Source organism: Pongo pygmaeus, chromosome 4 (genome assembly GCF_028885625.2).
Source record: "Pongo pygmaeus isolate AG05252 chromosome 4, NHGRI_mPonPyg2-v2.0_pri, whole genome shotgun sequence".
Taxonomy (NCBI): domain Eukaryota; kingdom Metazoa; phylum Chordata; class Mammalia; order Primates; family Hominidae; genus Pongo; species Pongo pygmaeus.
Genome location: NC_072377.2, coordinates 140,905,022 through 140,921,543, shown reverse-complemented (window position 1 = coordinate 140,921,543; position 16,522 = coordinate 140,905,022). Strand labels below are relative to the sequence as shown.

Sequence of the window (16,522 nt, the reverse complement as noted above, 5' to 3'; positions counted from 1 at the left end):
CCTTTTTTATGTTTCCAGAGACCATTCTAGGAGTAAGTTCACACCGTCCCCCAGAACCTTGCCAGATGTTAAATCCTACAATTGAAGAGAACATTACCAAGTCAATAAACTCTTCACCATCTAATTTTTATTACAGGGCCCCTTGGACAAGCATCCTCAGAATGCCATTCCAAATGTACTCCCCTGGCTTTTTCCAATACATCTTGGCTAGTTCTTATAGCTTTTTTGGGAAATTGTCCCTTTCCTGACTTAATCAGGTTTAGAACATCCTCTGCTATATTATGGCTCTATGGATATTAATGTCAACTCAGACCCTAAGTACAACTTAACCTTAGTTACAGGCCTTGTGGGCAGGAAGGAATGTGGTATAGGCTCTGGGCAGGCACGTGTACCTCATGGGGGTGAGACCTATATAATGTATTCCATGAGGTGACAGCTGCTAGCTCTTAATATGGATGGATGGACCATGTCTTCAGGCTCAGAGGGTTCAGATGTACAGTTGACCCTTGAACGACACAGATTCTAACTATGTGGGTCCACTTATATGTATTATAGATTTTCTTCAACAAAACATAGCTCAAAAATACAGTATTCAGAGGATGTGAAGCCCACATATATGAAGGGCTGACTTTTCCTGTATGCAGGTTCCATGGAGACAACTGCAGGATTTGAGTATGAACAGATTTTGTATATTTGGGGGTCTTAAAACCAATCACTCTAGTGATTGAGGGTCAACTGAGAGACAAAATTTTCTGAGACGTCATGTAGGTATCTCTATCTCTTTAGAGTTCTGGACTTTCTTATACAAGGTGATAATCTGACATGACAGACCATGCTTAGTTGGCCATTTGGTTATCTGTGAAATTCAGTCACTCTGAATATGATTTCTCAGGCTGAGACTTTGACTTTCTATATTCTCCCAACAGAGTTTTTAAGAGCTTCTTTGCAACCAAGATGTCCTCCAGCTTTAACACCTGGAATTCTATTGCCTATTACACATCCTCAGCTACTCATCTTTCTGTCGAATATTGGTGGCATTTAATGATAGCTATCCAAAGCCATGGTGCTTGTCATTATTATTTCTCTGATGAGTTTCAAATGCATATTTTCTGCTTACCAATGCATTATCTTCCACAAGCATAGCATCCCAATTCACCACAGGTGAAAACTTAACTGGATCTTCATCTTGTTTCATGGGCCATCTGTGCTCCATCTATGACCAGTAATAGGGTCAGCGCCAACTAAGTGGTGGCAATCCAGCCCAAACATCCCATTTTATCACCTAGTTTCTCAATCCATTCCTGATATCAATTAATACAGGTTAGGTTTTCCAGAAGTAGACACTGATATAGAGTTTAAGGTGAAAAATATTTATTAGGGATCAACATTTTTAAAAGGAAAAGGGAGAAAGCAGTATTGGGGAGAGGAAGAACTCAAACTATGATAATGCGGGCAATATAGCAGCAAGCCCTGGAAATAGTATTGCGCGTAATCATGTTCCTGAAATGGTCTGTATTCTCTCACCTTGCTCAGTCACAAAATATAGTCTATCCTGCAAAGGATGTGGCCCCAGGAAAGGTGGCTCTTTGTACCTGAGGCAGACTCTGAAGGGTATGGCAGCTGGAGGCTATCCACTGACTGCCATTCCTGCACACTTCTTTCATTGAAGAAGCATTTCCATTCTGACCATACCATCTTAAATCTTTTTTTAAAGGCAGAATACAAATGTCTTAGTCTGTTTTCTGCTGCTGTAATAGAATACCACAGACTGGGTAATCTATAAAGAAAAGAGATTTATTTGGCTAATAATTCTGAAAGCTGTGAAGTCCAAGATCAAGGGCCATATCTGGTGAGGGATTTTTTACTGTGTCATAATAGGGCAGAAGGCACCACATGCAAAGGATCATCCCTTGGTGAAAGACAAAAGGGTAAGCTCAAGAGACAGAGAAGGAAGCTGGACTCCCACAATAACCCATCCCAGCATAAAGATGTTAATCCATTTATGAAGGTGAAGCTCTCATAAACGAATCACCTCTTAAAGGTCCCACCTCTTAATACTATTACAATGATAATTAAATTTCAACATGAGTTTTGGAGGAGACATTTAAACAATAGCAATCAATAAATATTTCATATGGGTTTCAGTTTCCTTTTGTAAGAAACCTTTAATAGGTTACAAGCCAATTATAGCTTACATAAATCCTGTAAAAGCATAACCATTGAAATCTGCAAAGTTATAGCCCAAACTGAAAGATGAATAATTTTTCATAAAACACATAAATAGGAATAGAATTAAATTAGCATCATTCTTATCATCACTTTGAGACATAGTGCTATTTCCAGTTACTCCCTGTTTGTAAATAAAAACACAATTTTTCATTACTTGAGAACAGTCTAGAGCACAAAATTTTTCCCCAGATTTTGTGCTCACTCTAAAGAAGCTTTACAGTGATGCTGTCATTAATCAAAATGAGAGAGATCTACTTTTTAAGTGGGTTCAGTATAGTGGCTTCTAGCAATTTCAGCCAGAATTTCTCTATGGAAACTGATTTACATTAATTCCTTAAATCTAATGCCCAAGAAGTCTGCTCAATATATTTATATCTAGGAGAAAGAGCCAGACCTGACTAGTAACCACACAAAGTTGCATAGACTTAAGGAACATTCTGAGAGAGGAAAAAAGGGAGAATGAGTCTCCCAAAGGATTCATTTATTTGAAATAAACCTTCATATTCACGGCTTTGGTTTCTAAAACAACCTAGTCATTCAATAGATGATAACAGTGTTTCCCCAAAGTATGATTTATGAATCATCTGCATCAGAATCACTTTAGGTTCTTAAGGAGATAAAGTGCTTATTTTTCTAGGGAACCAGAAATTTGTATGTTTATGTTTTTAACAGGCTAGTTAGGCGACAATGGAGCACACAAAGTCTGAGAACCACAGATCAATAGTATGTTCACTGTTCAGTCACAGGGTGAGTTGTTAAGCAATAGTGAAAGCTGACATAGGCTGAGCTCTACGTGCCAGGCTCTGCTGTAAGCTCTTCATGTGTGTTGTCTCATTTTATCTTCGCTATAATTCTACAAGTGAGAAACTGTTGTTACTTTCATCTCACAGGTGATAAAACTTAGGGACACACTTGGGGAATAGGAAATTTGGAATTAAAACACAGGAAATTTGACTAGAAGCTGTACACACTCTTAACCACTAAATTTGACTGTGAGCCTATGTCTGGTTGAGACTGAGAGATGCAAAACTCAAGTCCTTATGCAGTATATTTAGACATCCTCTAGTCCAAAAGCTGAGCATCTTCTGAACTTTCACGGTTGATAGTGAAGTCCTAAATACTTCTGTGTTTTATATATTGAAAATGATAATTTGATACGGATGCAACATTTTTTCAGATTACAAGTATTTGCCCCATTGAACCAAATATGTGTGTATGATATGCTCTGGAAATGATAAAGTACTCTAATTATAAGGATCCTGAAGATTGGATCCTTTGCAAAATGTCATCTTATCACTTTTGAAGAGCTGTCTGGCCTGACTCTGACTTGTCTTCAATTAATTAATACATCTATAAAACAATTAGCTCATTTCTTTTCTCTCTCATACATATATATATGTGTGTGTGTGTATGAGAGAGATAAAATATATATATATACACATTTGACTGTCATACCATCATTGGCACAACTTTCTAAAATATGGTTTAATTTTTTTAATGAGCTTATCAATACTGAAAACAAGGACATTATTCATGTCAGAGTTTTATGAAAATACGCTCTTGGTTGTTTATTAAAAACAGAATATAATGAGACTTCAATTCCATCATTAAGTAAAAGCCACAAACCAGTATTCTTTTAAAAGTATTGTATAATTAAGAGTTATCTCATTCTACACTACTTCACTAATCATGATGATGAGGATCCCAATCAAAAGGATATTATCACTTGTCAGATCTAATCTTCTAACTTTGTGGTTGTGTAACACACTTTTATCGGCTTCACATTTATATTTTGTTCCACACTTCATTGCAATACTAAAGAGCTCCTAATTCATTAGCATTTTATTCAAATGCATTAAATCTACTTGTTTCTGATTCTAATAAAAAATAAAATTTCTGTATCCTTCAAGCCTGTAATTTTTTTAAAGAAAGTCTTGATTTTAGAAAATTTCTTTTTAGAATGGTATTTTGTCCAATGAAACATAATTATTAATATTGTAAAGCTTGTGTGGAGGCTTATAAGAATAAAATGCATTTGTTGCCAGTCTTTTTGGAGGGTTTTGTAGTTGTTGTTTGTTTGCTTGCTTTTCAAGACAGGATCTCACTCTGTCACCCATGCTGGAGTGCAGTGGCATGATCTCAGCTCACTGCAACCTCAGCCTCCTGGGTTCAAGTGATCCTTATGCCTCAGCCTCCCAAGTAGCTGGGACTACAGGTTCATACCACCATGCCCACAACTAGAGAACTACCTTAGCTTCTATTGAGCAAGCAGAGGAGAAAGAACATTCAAACTGGGTTGAGCATTGTGGCTCACGCCTGTAATCCCTCCCCTTTGTGAGGTCGAGGCAGGAGGATAGCTTGAGCCCAGGATTTCGACACCTTCCCAGGCAACATAGTGGGACACGGTCTCTACTAAAAAATTAAAAATTAGCCAGGTCTGATGGTATGTGCCTGTATTCCCAGCTACTATGGAGGGTGAGGCAAAAGGATCACTTGAGCCTGGGAGGTCAAGGCTACGGTGATCCGTGATTGTACCACTGTGAGATCCTGTCTCAAATTTTTAAAAAATTAAAAAGAACTTTCAAACTTATCATGCACACCTTAAATGCCAGCTCTTTGGAGTTATTTGTATATGATTTTTCAATTAATTATCACCACGACAATTGGTAAAAGGCATTATAAACCCTATTATTACCCACCATTCACATATGAGAAGATTGAGATTCAATAGGTTAAGTGTTATGTCTAAGGTCACACAGTTAATAAGTGAATCAAAATCCCAAGGTCTTTTCCCACATATCATGTTATCTCCAGAGAAAATACTAGTAGCATATTAATAAACCAATGCAATTTCATTTGGATGTAAAACTAGAATGGTCATGTGTACAATACATTGTAAGCAACTCTTTAGCCCTAAGTATTGCACGTGCACACAGAGACAGTTTTACAGAGTGTCAGTTACTAAGCCGTGAGTTGATTTCAGAAAATAACCACTCTGATTTACTGGTAAGTAACCAAGATAGACTGTAGAAGCAATTGTGGTTTTTCGTACACAGGCAATATTTCAGTTAAGATGGTTTCTCTCTAATGATGTCATTAAAGTACCTCAGTGTTTAAGAATCATAGACCATTTGGTAACATAGCAATTGGTGAGCGTGGGAACTGTTGGGGAAATGGTATTTTGGATTGAGAATTTCGTTTCAAAAAATGGAAAGTTGCAAATGAAAGCTAACCCTTTTAGTCTTGTTACTAATGTGAGACTTGTTCTACACCACTGACCTCTTCCTGATCCTAGATAATGCTAAAAGATCATGAACCAAAATAGTAAAGTTGGAAGATACATCACTCACAGAAGACAAAGTGTGGTGTGGTGATGAGACTTATGAAAGAAAACTACTTATATCGTTCTTTAGGCTTCTCTGGTTTTAGTTTTCTTCTTAACCCCCTCCCTCTGTAAACACACAGACACAACAGGTAGGAAACCAGCTCATTCCTCATTCTTCATTTGTTTAAACCAATGAATATTCAGCCTCGGAAGCCAGAACATGCTGCCTTATATAACGAGGTGTGTGTGTGCGTGTGTGCGTGTGTGTGTGTGTGTGTGTGTGTGTGTGATGTGCTATTCTGGGACAGAGGAAGGGGCAGGTAGAAATCCTGAGGAGCTATGGTAGGAAGAAAGAGTTGCTACCTCCCTTTCAAGCTACGTCGGGGAGAGGGGGTGGGGACTATACCAACCCATCACCACGCCGCATGCCACTCTCACACAGATGCTTCTCCGTCATGTTCTCTGGGAAATCTCCCCCCGATTAGGAAAAGGACGGTAACACGGTTCTGCCTCGGAAGGCGAGTTTTTACCATTGCAGCACAAAGAACAGCGGAGCGCGCTTTCACATCGTTGCAACTCCACTCACTCGACCAGCTCTATACTTCAGCACCACGGAGAGCGGTACATCCTTGGCTACCACCCATGGGGAGCCAGCTTCTGGCGACTCAGCGCCGGATTCCGGTCATCTAGAGGAGGAACAAGCCTGCGTATTACACCCTCAATGTAAGCAGCTATGATGGTTCTTTCATATTGATTTTTTTTCCAGTAGAGGTTGTGTTCTCGCTAAAATATGGAATTGAACTTTTATTTATCAGCTTTCTTCCTCTAGCGCACTGCTTAGATTTTTAGATGGATCTGAGATCTTTCTTATCTGTTGGGTTGGTAGAAGAAATTTTTTTCTTTTATTGAATGTCTAAGTTTTCAAAGCCATTTAGAAATAGACAACTCATGTCAGTAGCCTATTCCTTTTGTGCTAGAGTAATATAGTTTTATTCCTAGAAGAGTGTATAGGTGTTGTCTCTTCTTTCCCTTCACTACTGACAGCTTTCTAATGTATTTATGTGGTTGTATTTATCATAATATAAATATGGGGGTGAGAGAAGGGAGAGGGTTATATTCTAATAAGTAGCCACTGTTAAAGAACTACAGGTGGCAAGAAAGAGATTGTCATTTTTCTTTTCTTCTTGTTGAAAATATGGTCTGAGCTATATATCTCCTTTAGACATCCATTTCAAAATAACAAATATGCTCCTAATGAAAGAGGTGTAATCTAGGCAGAGCTTTGAAACTCTCATAATTTCCCCTTTAAGTTTGAAGTTGCAAATTCATTTACCTATGATTGAGTAGACACAACGAAAATGCTATTGCTATTAATTGTAATTTAGAGGCATAATGGATTCAGGGTAGACTCAGAAAAGGCAATAATGATTGACCCTGTCTGGTGGCGCTCAGTGAATTTTTGCCTCAGAATGCCACCTGCTGGTGGGTCTTATTTCTGAAGCACCGGGTACACATCAAATTTATGAATGAATTCACATTAAATCCAGAATATTCATTATGGATGTGATGCAAACCCAATCTCCGAGATCTTTTTAACAATGACATTGATTCAATTATTTAAAAGCTTATCAAAGTTCTATGTCACAATTACTCTTTCATAAATACTTATTTCCAAAAACACTTGCTCCTAAACTTAGGGGCATGTAGATTAGATAACTCCTTTAGGCAGTAATTAACCCAGAAAAAAATCAGAACTATGTGGAGCCTCGTTGAGGCTAATTGCAGAATGCATTTGGTATCTTGGAAGAGAGCTACCAGGAGCTCTTGCTTAGTAAAAGCAATCAACATTTCCCTCCATATAAATATTCAGCATGTTACTTTTTTTTAGTATTGTCATTTCATAATATAAGGGCCTCTCTTTCTTTCTTGGTAGTAGATGTTTATTTTCAGACTCTTATCACAGAGGTCAGTGAAATCATCAAAAGGTTACACATGTCTATTTTATTTCAAGAAAAATCTTTTTTAAAAATAAAGCTATCAAAACTTGTTACAGCTCCACCTGGAGCTATACACAATGAGATATAGACATCCAGTTTCATAACTTCCAACTTCCAAATAGGAAAATAAGGATTTTAAAAGAAAAATAGAAGCACATACAAGGCACTAGTTATATTTGGATAGGTGGTACCTAGGGCAGTTTGAAAAAACTGAGGATAACTTCTTCTCTAAATGATGTTACTTGGTAGAAAATAAATTACTAATAGAAACACTTATTAACATTCAGGAACACTAGATAATATTTTTATTCCAAGATGCAATAGAAAAACCATCCCACATTAGTAGAATTATGTGGAAAGTATATCTTAATATAATACATTTTAATGAGTAAAAGAAGGATACTTTGCTTGTTTCCTGTAGGATTTAACTGGTAAAATGTATGAACTTGTGTATACCATGGGGTAGTTAGGTATATATCTTTTTATACTTTTATTTAAAGTATATATGTTGTACAAGCAAATTATTATCAGTAGCTTAGGTAGGAACTTAAATGCCTTAAACCCACAATTAATATAGTTATAATAAATTAAATAGAGCTAATAATATCCAATTTCACTAGAGCACTTACAAGGCAATGATAAATAGTTTACATTCACTATCTCACCTCAATTATAAGAGAAAAAGGAAAGTGATACTTAGAAATAAGTTGGATGCCTTTGGAAATATGTAAAAATTTTCAGGAGTAGTGTGAAGAAGTGAGAATGTCTCAATTTTCTTCCTCAGTCACCAAGGGACATCATATGCCCTCTGATATTAGCTGCTTCATCTAGCAACTTATGGGCCATAATTTATAGTGGAGCTAATTTGAAACTGATTTTACTTAGGAATTCATACCTTATTTTAAATGTTGCCAGTCATAAGTAGGAAATAACAGTTATAGAATTATATGGCTCCTGCATTTTGTGAGAAGAAAGATGCTGGTAAACACCAACAGCTCCAATGTACTGATCTTCTTAAATGACCAACCCAGATTCAAATATTTAGGAATGAATTAAGTTGATTGACCAAGCACCATATCCCAGGCATCAGGAGTACAGGGCACCAGGTGCATATGCCATATACACGAGTATTCCCTACCCTCAAGGATCTTGAACCCTAATGGAAAAAGTTATAGCCTAAAGAAACTCAGAAAAACAAAAAACAAAACAAAATAAAAAAACAGAAAGACAAAAAGAAGATGGCTGGCAGTGGCATACTAGCCCAAAGCACAAACTTTCAAAGCAGACAAACTAGACCCTTAATAGTGAGTCCACCACTGACACGTTGTGTAGCTTCGGAAAAGTGATTAATTAATTTGACCATCACTTCATCATCTGTTAAATGGGAATGACAATAGCACCTAAACCATGTAATAGTTTGTGAGAACTTAAAATGATAATGCATGTTCTCAAATGTGTCATGTTCGCTATACATTTCTAATCATTTTTGCTTAATGATTTATGTACTTACCTCCTTTTTTATATGTTTATATTTACAACTCATTCATCATTACATTGCCATTTGTCTTTACAGGCTGGCATTATTGTGTTGAGTACCTATAATGTTAAATTTCTCTTTAGATCTTATTTGAAAAATAAATGAATAAATAAATATAAATGACAATGCACATAAATTACTCAGCATGGTGGCTGGCACATGGTTAATGTGAAACAAATGTTAATCACTATGATTAAATTGTCATTCAGGAAAATAGCTAACCTTATCAGAAGATAATTTATTTAAAACAATAATTTATGTAAAGCACTTAGGACAGTGTCTACATGGTAAATGTGTAATATATGTTAAATATAACTATTGTATAGTCATTTAGAAAAATAGCTAAGCTGAGTATATCAATGTACAGTAAAATGTGAGACAATTCTAATAATTGTGTACTTAAGTGCATTGATAGGTAAGATTTTGATCATTATTGTCATGAACATTTGTATAAAGTGTTATGGTATCCAGGGCATTTGGTAGACATTATTTAATCTTCACTGTGATCCTGAGGAACATGAGGAATGGGCTTTATTACTCCCTTTATTTTGGCAAGAGAACTGTGGTTTAGGAGAAGACTCCAAATGACTATTTCATCACTGTTGCTCTAGACTAATACTCAGAATACGTACTCTTGGGAGAAGATGCACAGATCAAAGCTGGGTTTTCCTGGGTGTTTGATCTGACTCCTAGATTCTGTTTGGTTCTATATCCAGTTGGGGAATATTACAGCCTGAATTGATTTTAAGCTTGGATAATTTCCATAGAGACTTTTGATGCATGTAGCATTTTAGAAAAGAGACAACAAATATCTCTAAAAAGACATTTTGATTAAGTGGCCTTTTCTTCTTCAGTAATTAACCGCAATTTCTGTCTCCAAAAGGCTTTATGGCCATGCTCATCTGCAGCTGGACTTAGGGCACAAGATTCATACTTTTCATGGGTCAATGACATCTGGCTTCCTTCAGATTGGCTGATGCATCTGTAAGAGCAGCTTGATAAAAATAGCAACTGAAGGATCAAGAGGGAGTTTAATAATCAGTCTTCCTCTCATATATGGTTTTGTTTCCACTGGAATCCTTCTTCCAAATGACATCAAATGTCAATTGTATGCATTTCTGGAAAATGTAAAACATAATATCTTAATTGGGGTATTTAATCACGCATTATCTCAATAACATATGCAAATAAAAATGTATTTGCATTCAAAGTTCATTTTTAAGAAAAATACTAAAATAAGGGCAATCAAATGCCAATTGCATTTTAGGGAGATTCATTTTGCTTATCATTGGCCCTAAAACTGTGCTAAGATCTCCAGAGTTCAGCAGGGCAGCACATCTGATTCATGAGTGTAAGCTTTGGCCACCAACTATTGTGAGCCATGTGACTTTATCTTTCTGACACAGCATCTTTTGTGGATTCTTTCCAACCCATGTGATATGTATAGCTAAAACATGAATATCTGTGGTATCAAAATTAAATAGCTAGGATATGGTGGCTGAATATATTCACAAGTGCATAAATGTCTAAAAAGCATCATTAGAGGGATATTAGGGTAAGAGGGAGTCAGAGCCAATAAAAAGGCCACAGTGAGGTTAAAAGGCCTCCATCAATATCTGCATCAATTCTCATGGCTTCATAGTCTATTGTGAAGCCCCTCCCATTGGAAGCAATTTCACTGAGTAGCACATGCCATTATCTGCTTATATGCATACATGACCCTAAGGCTCATAAGATTTCATTTTTAATGCTAAATTCTGCTAGGAAAGGAACAGAAGTGATGATTTTGTGAGCATCCAAATGTGTTTCAAGGCTGAGGCTTTAAAGTCTGCGAAAGAGTCTTGTTTATTTCTTACTACATCTGGGTGTCCGCTTTCAAGGTCATTCAGAAAAATGCATGTCAAATGGTGAGGAGATTTTAATGTCTGCCAAGTACTAGCTATACACATATATTATTTTCTTTGATAAAACATAATTATTGTAGAAACATCAAGATTTATATGACGCCCTACCCTTGTGCAGAAATTATTTGTCCAATGTCTTAGGACCTAAGATTTAGTCTTTTCACTTGACCTACCAGAGTTTCTTCACCTGAAAGATGAGAATGCTAATACTTTCCTTTTTATGTTTTGTTTTGTTTTGTTTTGTAATGAGTGTAATTAACAAACAATGCTTGAATATCCTTTAAGTTTGTAGGCTGCAGTGTTTATGATATTCACAGGGACTCTGAATTTAGATTGAGTACTTATGTGTTCCTTGTGAAATATTTCTCTGCTGTGACTTGGTTCAGTAGTCATTAAATTTCCTTTGAGTTAATCTCTCCATGGCCTGTTGCTGTGTAATAGTTGGGTACCCTTGACCTTGTAGTCTGACCTATTCTCCCTCTTGAGCAGACCTCTAATGGAAAAGTGACGTGGAATCAAGCTGTAGTGCTGGCTTCTTCTCCGACAGCTGCTGTTTCGTATCTGACACACTGCTCAGATGCTCTTGAGTGTAAACTGCTTTTTCTCAGGTTGAGTTGTGATGGCTAAGAATAAAAAAAAAGTGTTTCTGAGATAAGTAGAAGCCTATTGTAGGACAGGCTGTGTAGTTCCATGAAGAAGATTATTATTAGTCTTCTTTGGGCTCAACTTCTACCTCTGTGTGTGTGTGTGTGTGTGTGTGTGTGCGCCCAGATGACAGGCCTTGAAACTGAGTTCATTACATCTCCTGAAACAAAGTCTCTTGGGAATACAAATGGGGTAACTGCTTAGCTTTCGACTCAGTAGCTTTCTCTTTCCGAAAACCCTATAATAATAAGTGCCTGTACACTATTTTTGAATCTTTCTCTCCTGTAAAGATTTTTCTGGGACTCCTAATCCACAGTCTGCCTTTGATACCATTGAGCAGACTGTCTCTGGAATGATGGCATTGTTGAAAGGAATGGGCTCAGAAGGATCTCATGAATTTGAATTTTGACAGTCTTTTCTCCAGCAATCTTTTATCAAAGTGCACTTTAAAAAAGTGGATGATGGTTCAGACGCTCTTCCTAAAGGTGTAACAGAGCTCTCTATTAGGATTTATCACCCACAGTTTCCTTTTGAGGGAGTTGCCCATAATTTTTATTTTGTGCAGATGAAGAAGTTGCTCCACTATATAATTTAGGAGCTTTTTCCCAAGGAAAGTGTGACTCAGCTCCAGGCAGGATTAGAGTACCAAGATCTGATCTCCATTCTTCGCTTTATACCAGATGTAGGGCCCCCAAGGAGCTAAAACCAAAAAGGTTTGAGCAGGTCGAAAGGTACAATGAGCAGAAAACTAAATGGAGTCCCCAATTTAAACATTCACAAGGCTAATTGCATAACTTTTTAAAAATCTCGAAAAATTGGATTTAATTTTAAAGCCTTTCTCTGTGATCATTTTTGTTTGACTACTTTAAAAAATGGCTAAAATGAAATACTGAGTATTGTTTATGCATGAAGACATAACAAATAAAAAAAAGACAATTCTCTGGGACCATGGAAAATAGTTAAAAACAAATATCCAAGTACTTACTCTTTAAAACAGATACACTCTTGTTAAAATTTATGCCATTTTAATATTCTCTGAATAATGTGAGTGGAGGTAGAGTAGAAAAGAAAAATAGAAAATACAGGTAGAACCAATTGGAAAATCAAAAATGTTTAAGATGTCCAAGTTGGTAGAGGCTTAGGAAACACCAGGTCCACCCCTCTATTTCATAATTATCTGAGATCTAGAAGCTGGGACCTGCTCAAGGTCTCAAGGCTAGCTGGAGATGGCATATCCCTGACTTGAGCTCAAATTACATAGTAGCTGTTATTGTCTCTAGTTTGCTGTTTCAACACTTTGGCAATGTAAGTTTGGGTAACTTACATTGTCCAAGACTGGCAAGTGGTGGAGCCAGGATTCCTACTCTAAACCTTCTAACTTCAAAGTCTGTCTTTCAGGCCCCCTACTCTTAGTATCTTCATCTGAGGATGAGGATAATAATAGCACCTTCCTCATAGATTTGATGCAAGAATTACACAAGTTAATATATGTGAAACTGTTAGTATAATACCTGGCATATAGTAGGTGCTTAATAAATGTTAACTGCTATTATTATTAGCATTGGTATTAAGCTCTACACTAGTCCACAATGGGAAACAGCAATAAGTAAGAAGGGGACTCAGCATGTAAGTTGAGCTATTTCTTCCATCCATATAAAAATCCAGGCTAATCTTAAGAAGCTAAGGCTGAATTCCCTCAGAAGGGTTGCTCCAGTGGCCATCAGAAAGTGGCAGGATTCTAGTCCTGCTCCCTGCCACATCTTGCCCTTTAATAGGTGCCTAGGTTGTGTGTGGACCAGAAAGCACTGTCCCCATAAAGAATAGCACAGAATGTAGAAACAGACACGTGTGATATGCATGCATGCATGTTGCTGCAGTTTTGCCATGATGCAGGAGCTCATTCAGGGGGAGACATCTGAACCAAAGGCAGCCGTATTTGTGATGGCCAACTCTATGGCACAGCCCTTGGAGAGCTGGGCATAAAAAGAGGCAAGAGGGAACAGAATAAAACCTACATTGACTTATACTTTCTACTTACAAATTACCTCATTTAATCCTCCTACAGACTCTGCAGCACATGTAAGTTATCCGCATTGTGCAGGTGGGAAAACTAAAGCACAGAGGGGTTTAGTGGCTCTCTCGACTTTGTACAAATGGAAATAAAACCAATAGCCTCCTGCCTGCTTCAGCCATACCGCCACCCTACGCCCCAGCCTCCATCTCTTATTAGGGTCCTTCTAAATCCATTTTTCAGCTCTGCCACCCGGTCTCCACCCAAGGCGTATAGAGGCAGACAACTGAGTCATATTCTACCACTTGAAACAAATAGTACAGGTAACCCAGTGTGTCTGAATCTCGATGATTAAGACAATGATTTGTAAGATTGCACAAGTCCTCATAAGATTCCAAGCATGATATTCTTTGTGTATCTCAACCATTTTTGTGTGCTTTACTGCTAGGGAATCTGCAGGAAAGTAACGGCATCTTTGCCTTGTCCCATAGGTTGAGGAGCAGCACCTTCAAAAACATGCAGCGCCGGCACACAACGCTGAGGGAGAAGGGCCGTCGCCAGGCCATCCGGGGTCCCGCCTACATGTTCAACGAGAAGGGCACCAGCCTGACGCCCGAGGAGGAGCGCTTCCTGGACTCGGCTGAGTATGGCAACATCCCGGTGGTCCGGAAAATGCTGGAGGAGTCCAAGACCCTCAACTTCAACTGTGTGGACTACATGGGGCAGAACGCGCTGCAGCTGGCCGTGGGCAACGAGCACCTAGAGGTCACGGAGCTGCTGCTGAAGAAGGAGAACCTGGCACGGGTGGGGGACGCGCTGCTGCTGGCCATCAGCAAGGGCTATGTGCGCATCGTGGAGGCCATCCTCAACCACCCGGCCTTCGCGCAGGGCCAGCGCCTGACGCTCAGCCCACTGGAACAGGAGCTGCGCGACGACGATTTCTATGCCTACGACGAGGACGGCACGCGCTTCTCCCACGACATCACGCCCATCATCCTGGCGGCGCACTGCCAGGAGTATGAGATCGTGCACATTCTGCTGCTCAAGGGCGCCCGCATCGAGCGGCCCCACGACTACTTCTGCAAGTGCAATGAGTGCACCGAGAAACAGCGGAAAGACTCCTTCAGCCACTCGCGCTCGCGCATGAACGCCTACAAAGGACTGGCGAGTGCTGCCTACTTGTCCCTGTCCAGCGAAGACCCTGTCCTCACCGCCCTGGAGCTCAGCAACGAGTTAGCCAGACTAGCCAACATTGAGACTGAATTCAAGGTAACTCTCCCACTTAGCACCCTGCAGGCAGGTTGCTCAAGGGGCTCTTCCACGTGTGTCCAGTGTGAAATGGGTTATCTTCAAATCTAAGAAAGGGGGAAGCTTCGGGATCTTACTGGGCAGGCCCAGGGGAGGAGGGGGACACATCTCACCTATCAGAGGTAGGCCTGAGGAAAAGCAGCCCTCTGGGTGAAATGTTTTAAACTACATAAATGCGGTAAGAAGTGACTTGAGTACAAACGCATGCAGTAAAAGGCCAGTGCAGGCAGGATTATGTTGTGGTTCTGATGTCAATGCCTTAGCTCTGCCTCAGGGAGCTCAGGAGTGTCTAGGACACCTAAGGACCTGTGGTTATTTCCTAGTGCAGGGCTTAGACTTCTTGATTATTTCACCTACGTGGCTTTGATTTGTCTTGTTCACATCTCTGTCTCATCCTGGAATGTCTTGATCGGTCTCAGTCTAACAGGAAGACCTGGCTGCAGCTTTTCTTAAACCTGGGAAGCTCTTGCCATTTTCTTGTCAATGGGCTGAGGAGGAGGTTTAGGAAAATAAGAATGAAACTGTCTCTGTAGAGTTTGTCACCCTAGTAGATGAGCTCAGGCGAAAGCTCTAATTCAATCACTCTGAGAACACCTTGACCTGCCAGGTCAGCCTAGAGGATGCATCTCCAAAGTGCATTTTTCAATAGCAGGTCTGTGCTTTTATTGTCAACTGACATTCCACCTGAAAGAGAAAACTGGGCCCTAAAGTAGGAAATTCTTTTCACACAGTGTTTAATAATAATAAGAGCAATTTTTTTTCCATTTTGAGACAGAGTCTTGCACTGTCACCCAAGCTAGAGTGCAGTGGCGTGATCTTGGCTTACTGCAAGATCCACCTCCTAGGTTCATGCCATTCTCCTGCCTCAGCCTCCCAAGTAGCTGGGACTACAGGTGCCCACCACCATGTCCAGCTAATTTTTTGTATTTTTAGCAGAGACGGGGTTTCACCATGTTAGCCAGGATGGTCTTGATCTCCTGACCTCGTGATCTGCCCACCTCGGCCTCCCAAAGTGCTGAGATTATAGGCGTGAGCCACCATACTTGGCCAAGAGCAAATATTTAATGGGCACTTATTGTGTGCCTAGCACTAACAACCTTATCTATATGATCTTGTTTAATCTTCTCAGCAACCATATGACATGAGTACTGTTATTAGCCTCATTTTATATGACAGCACAGAAGTAGAGAGAGGATCACATAGCTAGTAAATAGCAAAGCCATTTTTCTAATCTAAGCACTCAGACCCGAGTCAACTCTTAGCCACTTCAGGAAACTGAGGGCCAGAGCCTTGCTTGTATATTGAGCTTGTCAGGTTTCACTTGTTTTTACCTGAATGATAAAGGATTGCCCACTGCAGAAGGTATAGCTGGAAGAGTAGGAACCACAACTGGGCTCATTATTTCTCATCCTGCCATTCAACCAGAGACTATCATGTGCTACATGACATACAAAGAGTTATTGCACACAGAGCTGTTACCGCAAGTGAAAACTTCATGATCCAAACTAGATGTCATTGGGGGAGCTGCCCTTGTATGTCATACAATTATACAGCCAAGAATGGGTA

General features: G+C 39.2%; 1 protein-coding gene across 6 annotated transcripts in view; it reads left to right on the top strand.

The window, feature by feature from the left end:
• The first annotated feature begins 5,450 nt into the window (after positions 1-5,450).
• The window catches only part of TRPC7 (transient receptor potential cation channel subfamily C member 7), a 153,928-nt gene continuing 142,856 nt past the window's right edge, over positions 5,451-16,522 (top strand). For 4 of the 6 annotated variants that reach the window (XM_054488177.1, XM_054488176.1, XM_054488175.1 and 1 more), the window contains exons 1-2: positions 5,985-6,277; positions 14,140-14,917. In XM_054488177.1, coding sequence (XP_054344152.1) covers positions 6,276-6,277; positions 14,140-14,917 — 780 coding nt within the window. In that variant the 5' untranslated portion in view covers positions 5,985-6,275. Of the gene's footprint in view, positions 5,475-5,984; positions 6,278-14,139; positions 14,918-16,522 lie in introns of those variants that run through there. The other 2 variants (XM_054488174.1, XM_063665218.1) reach the window with 2 other exon arrangements.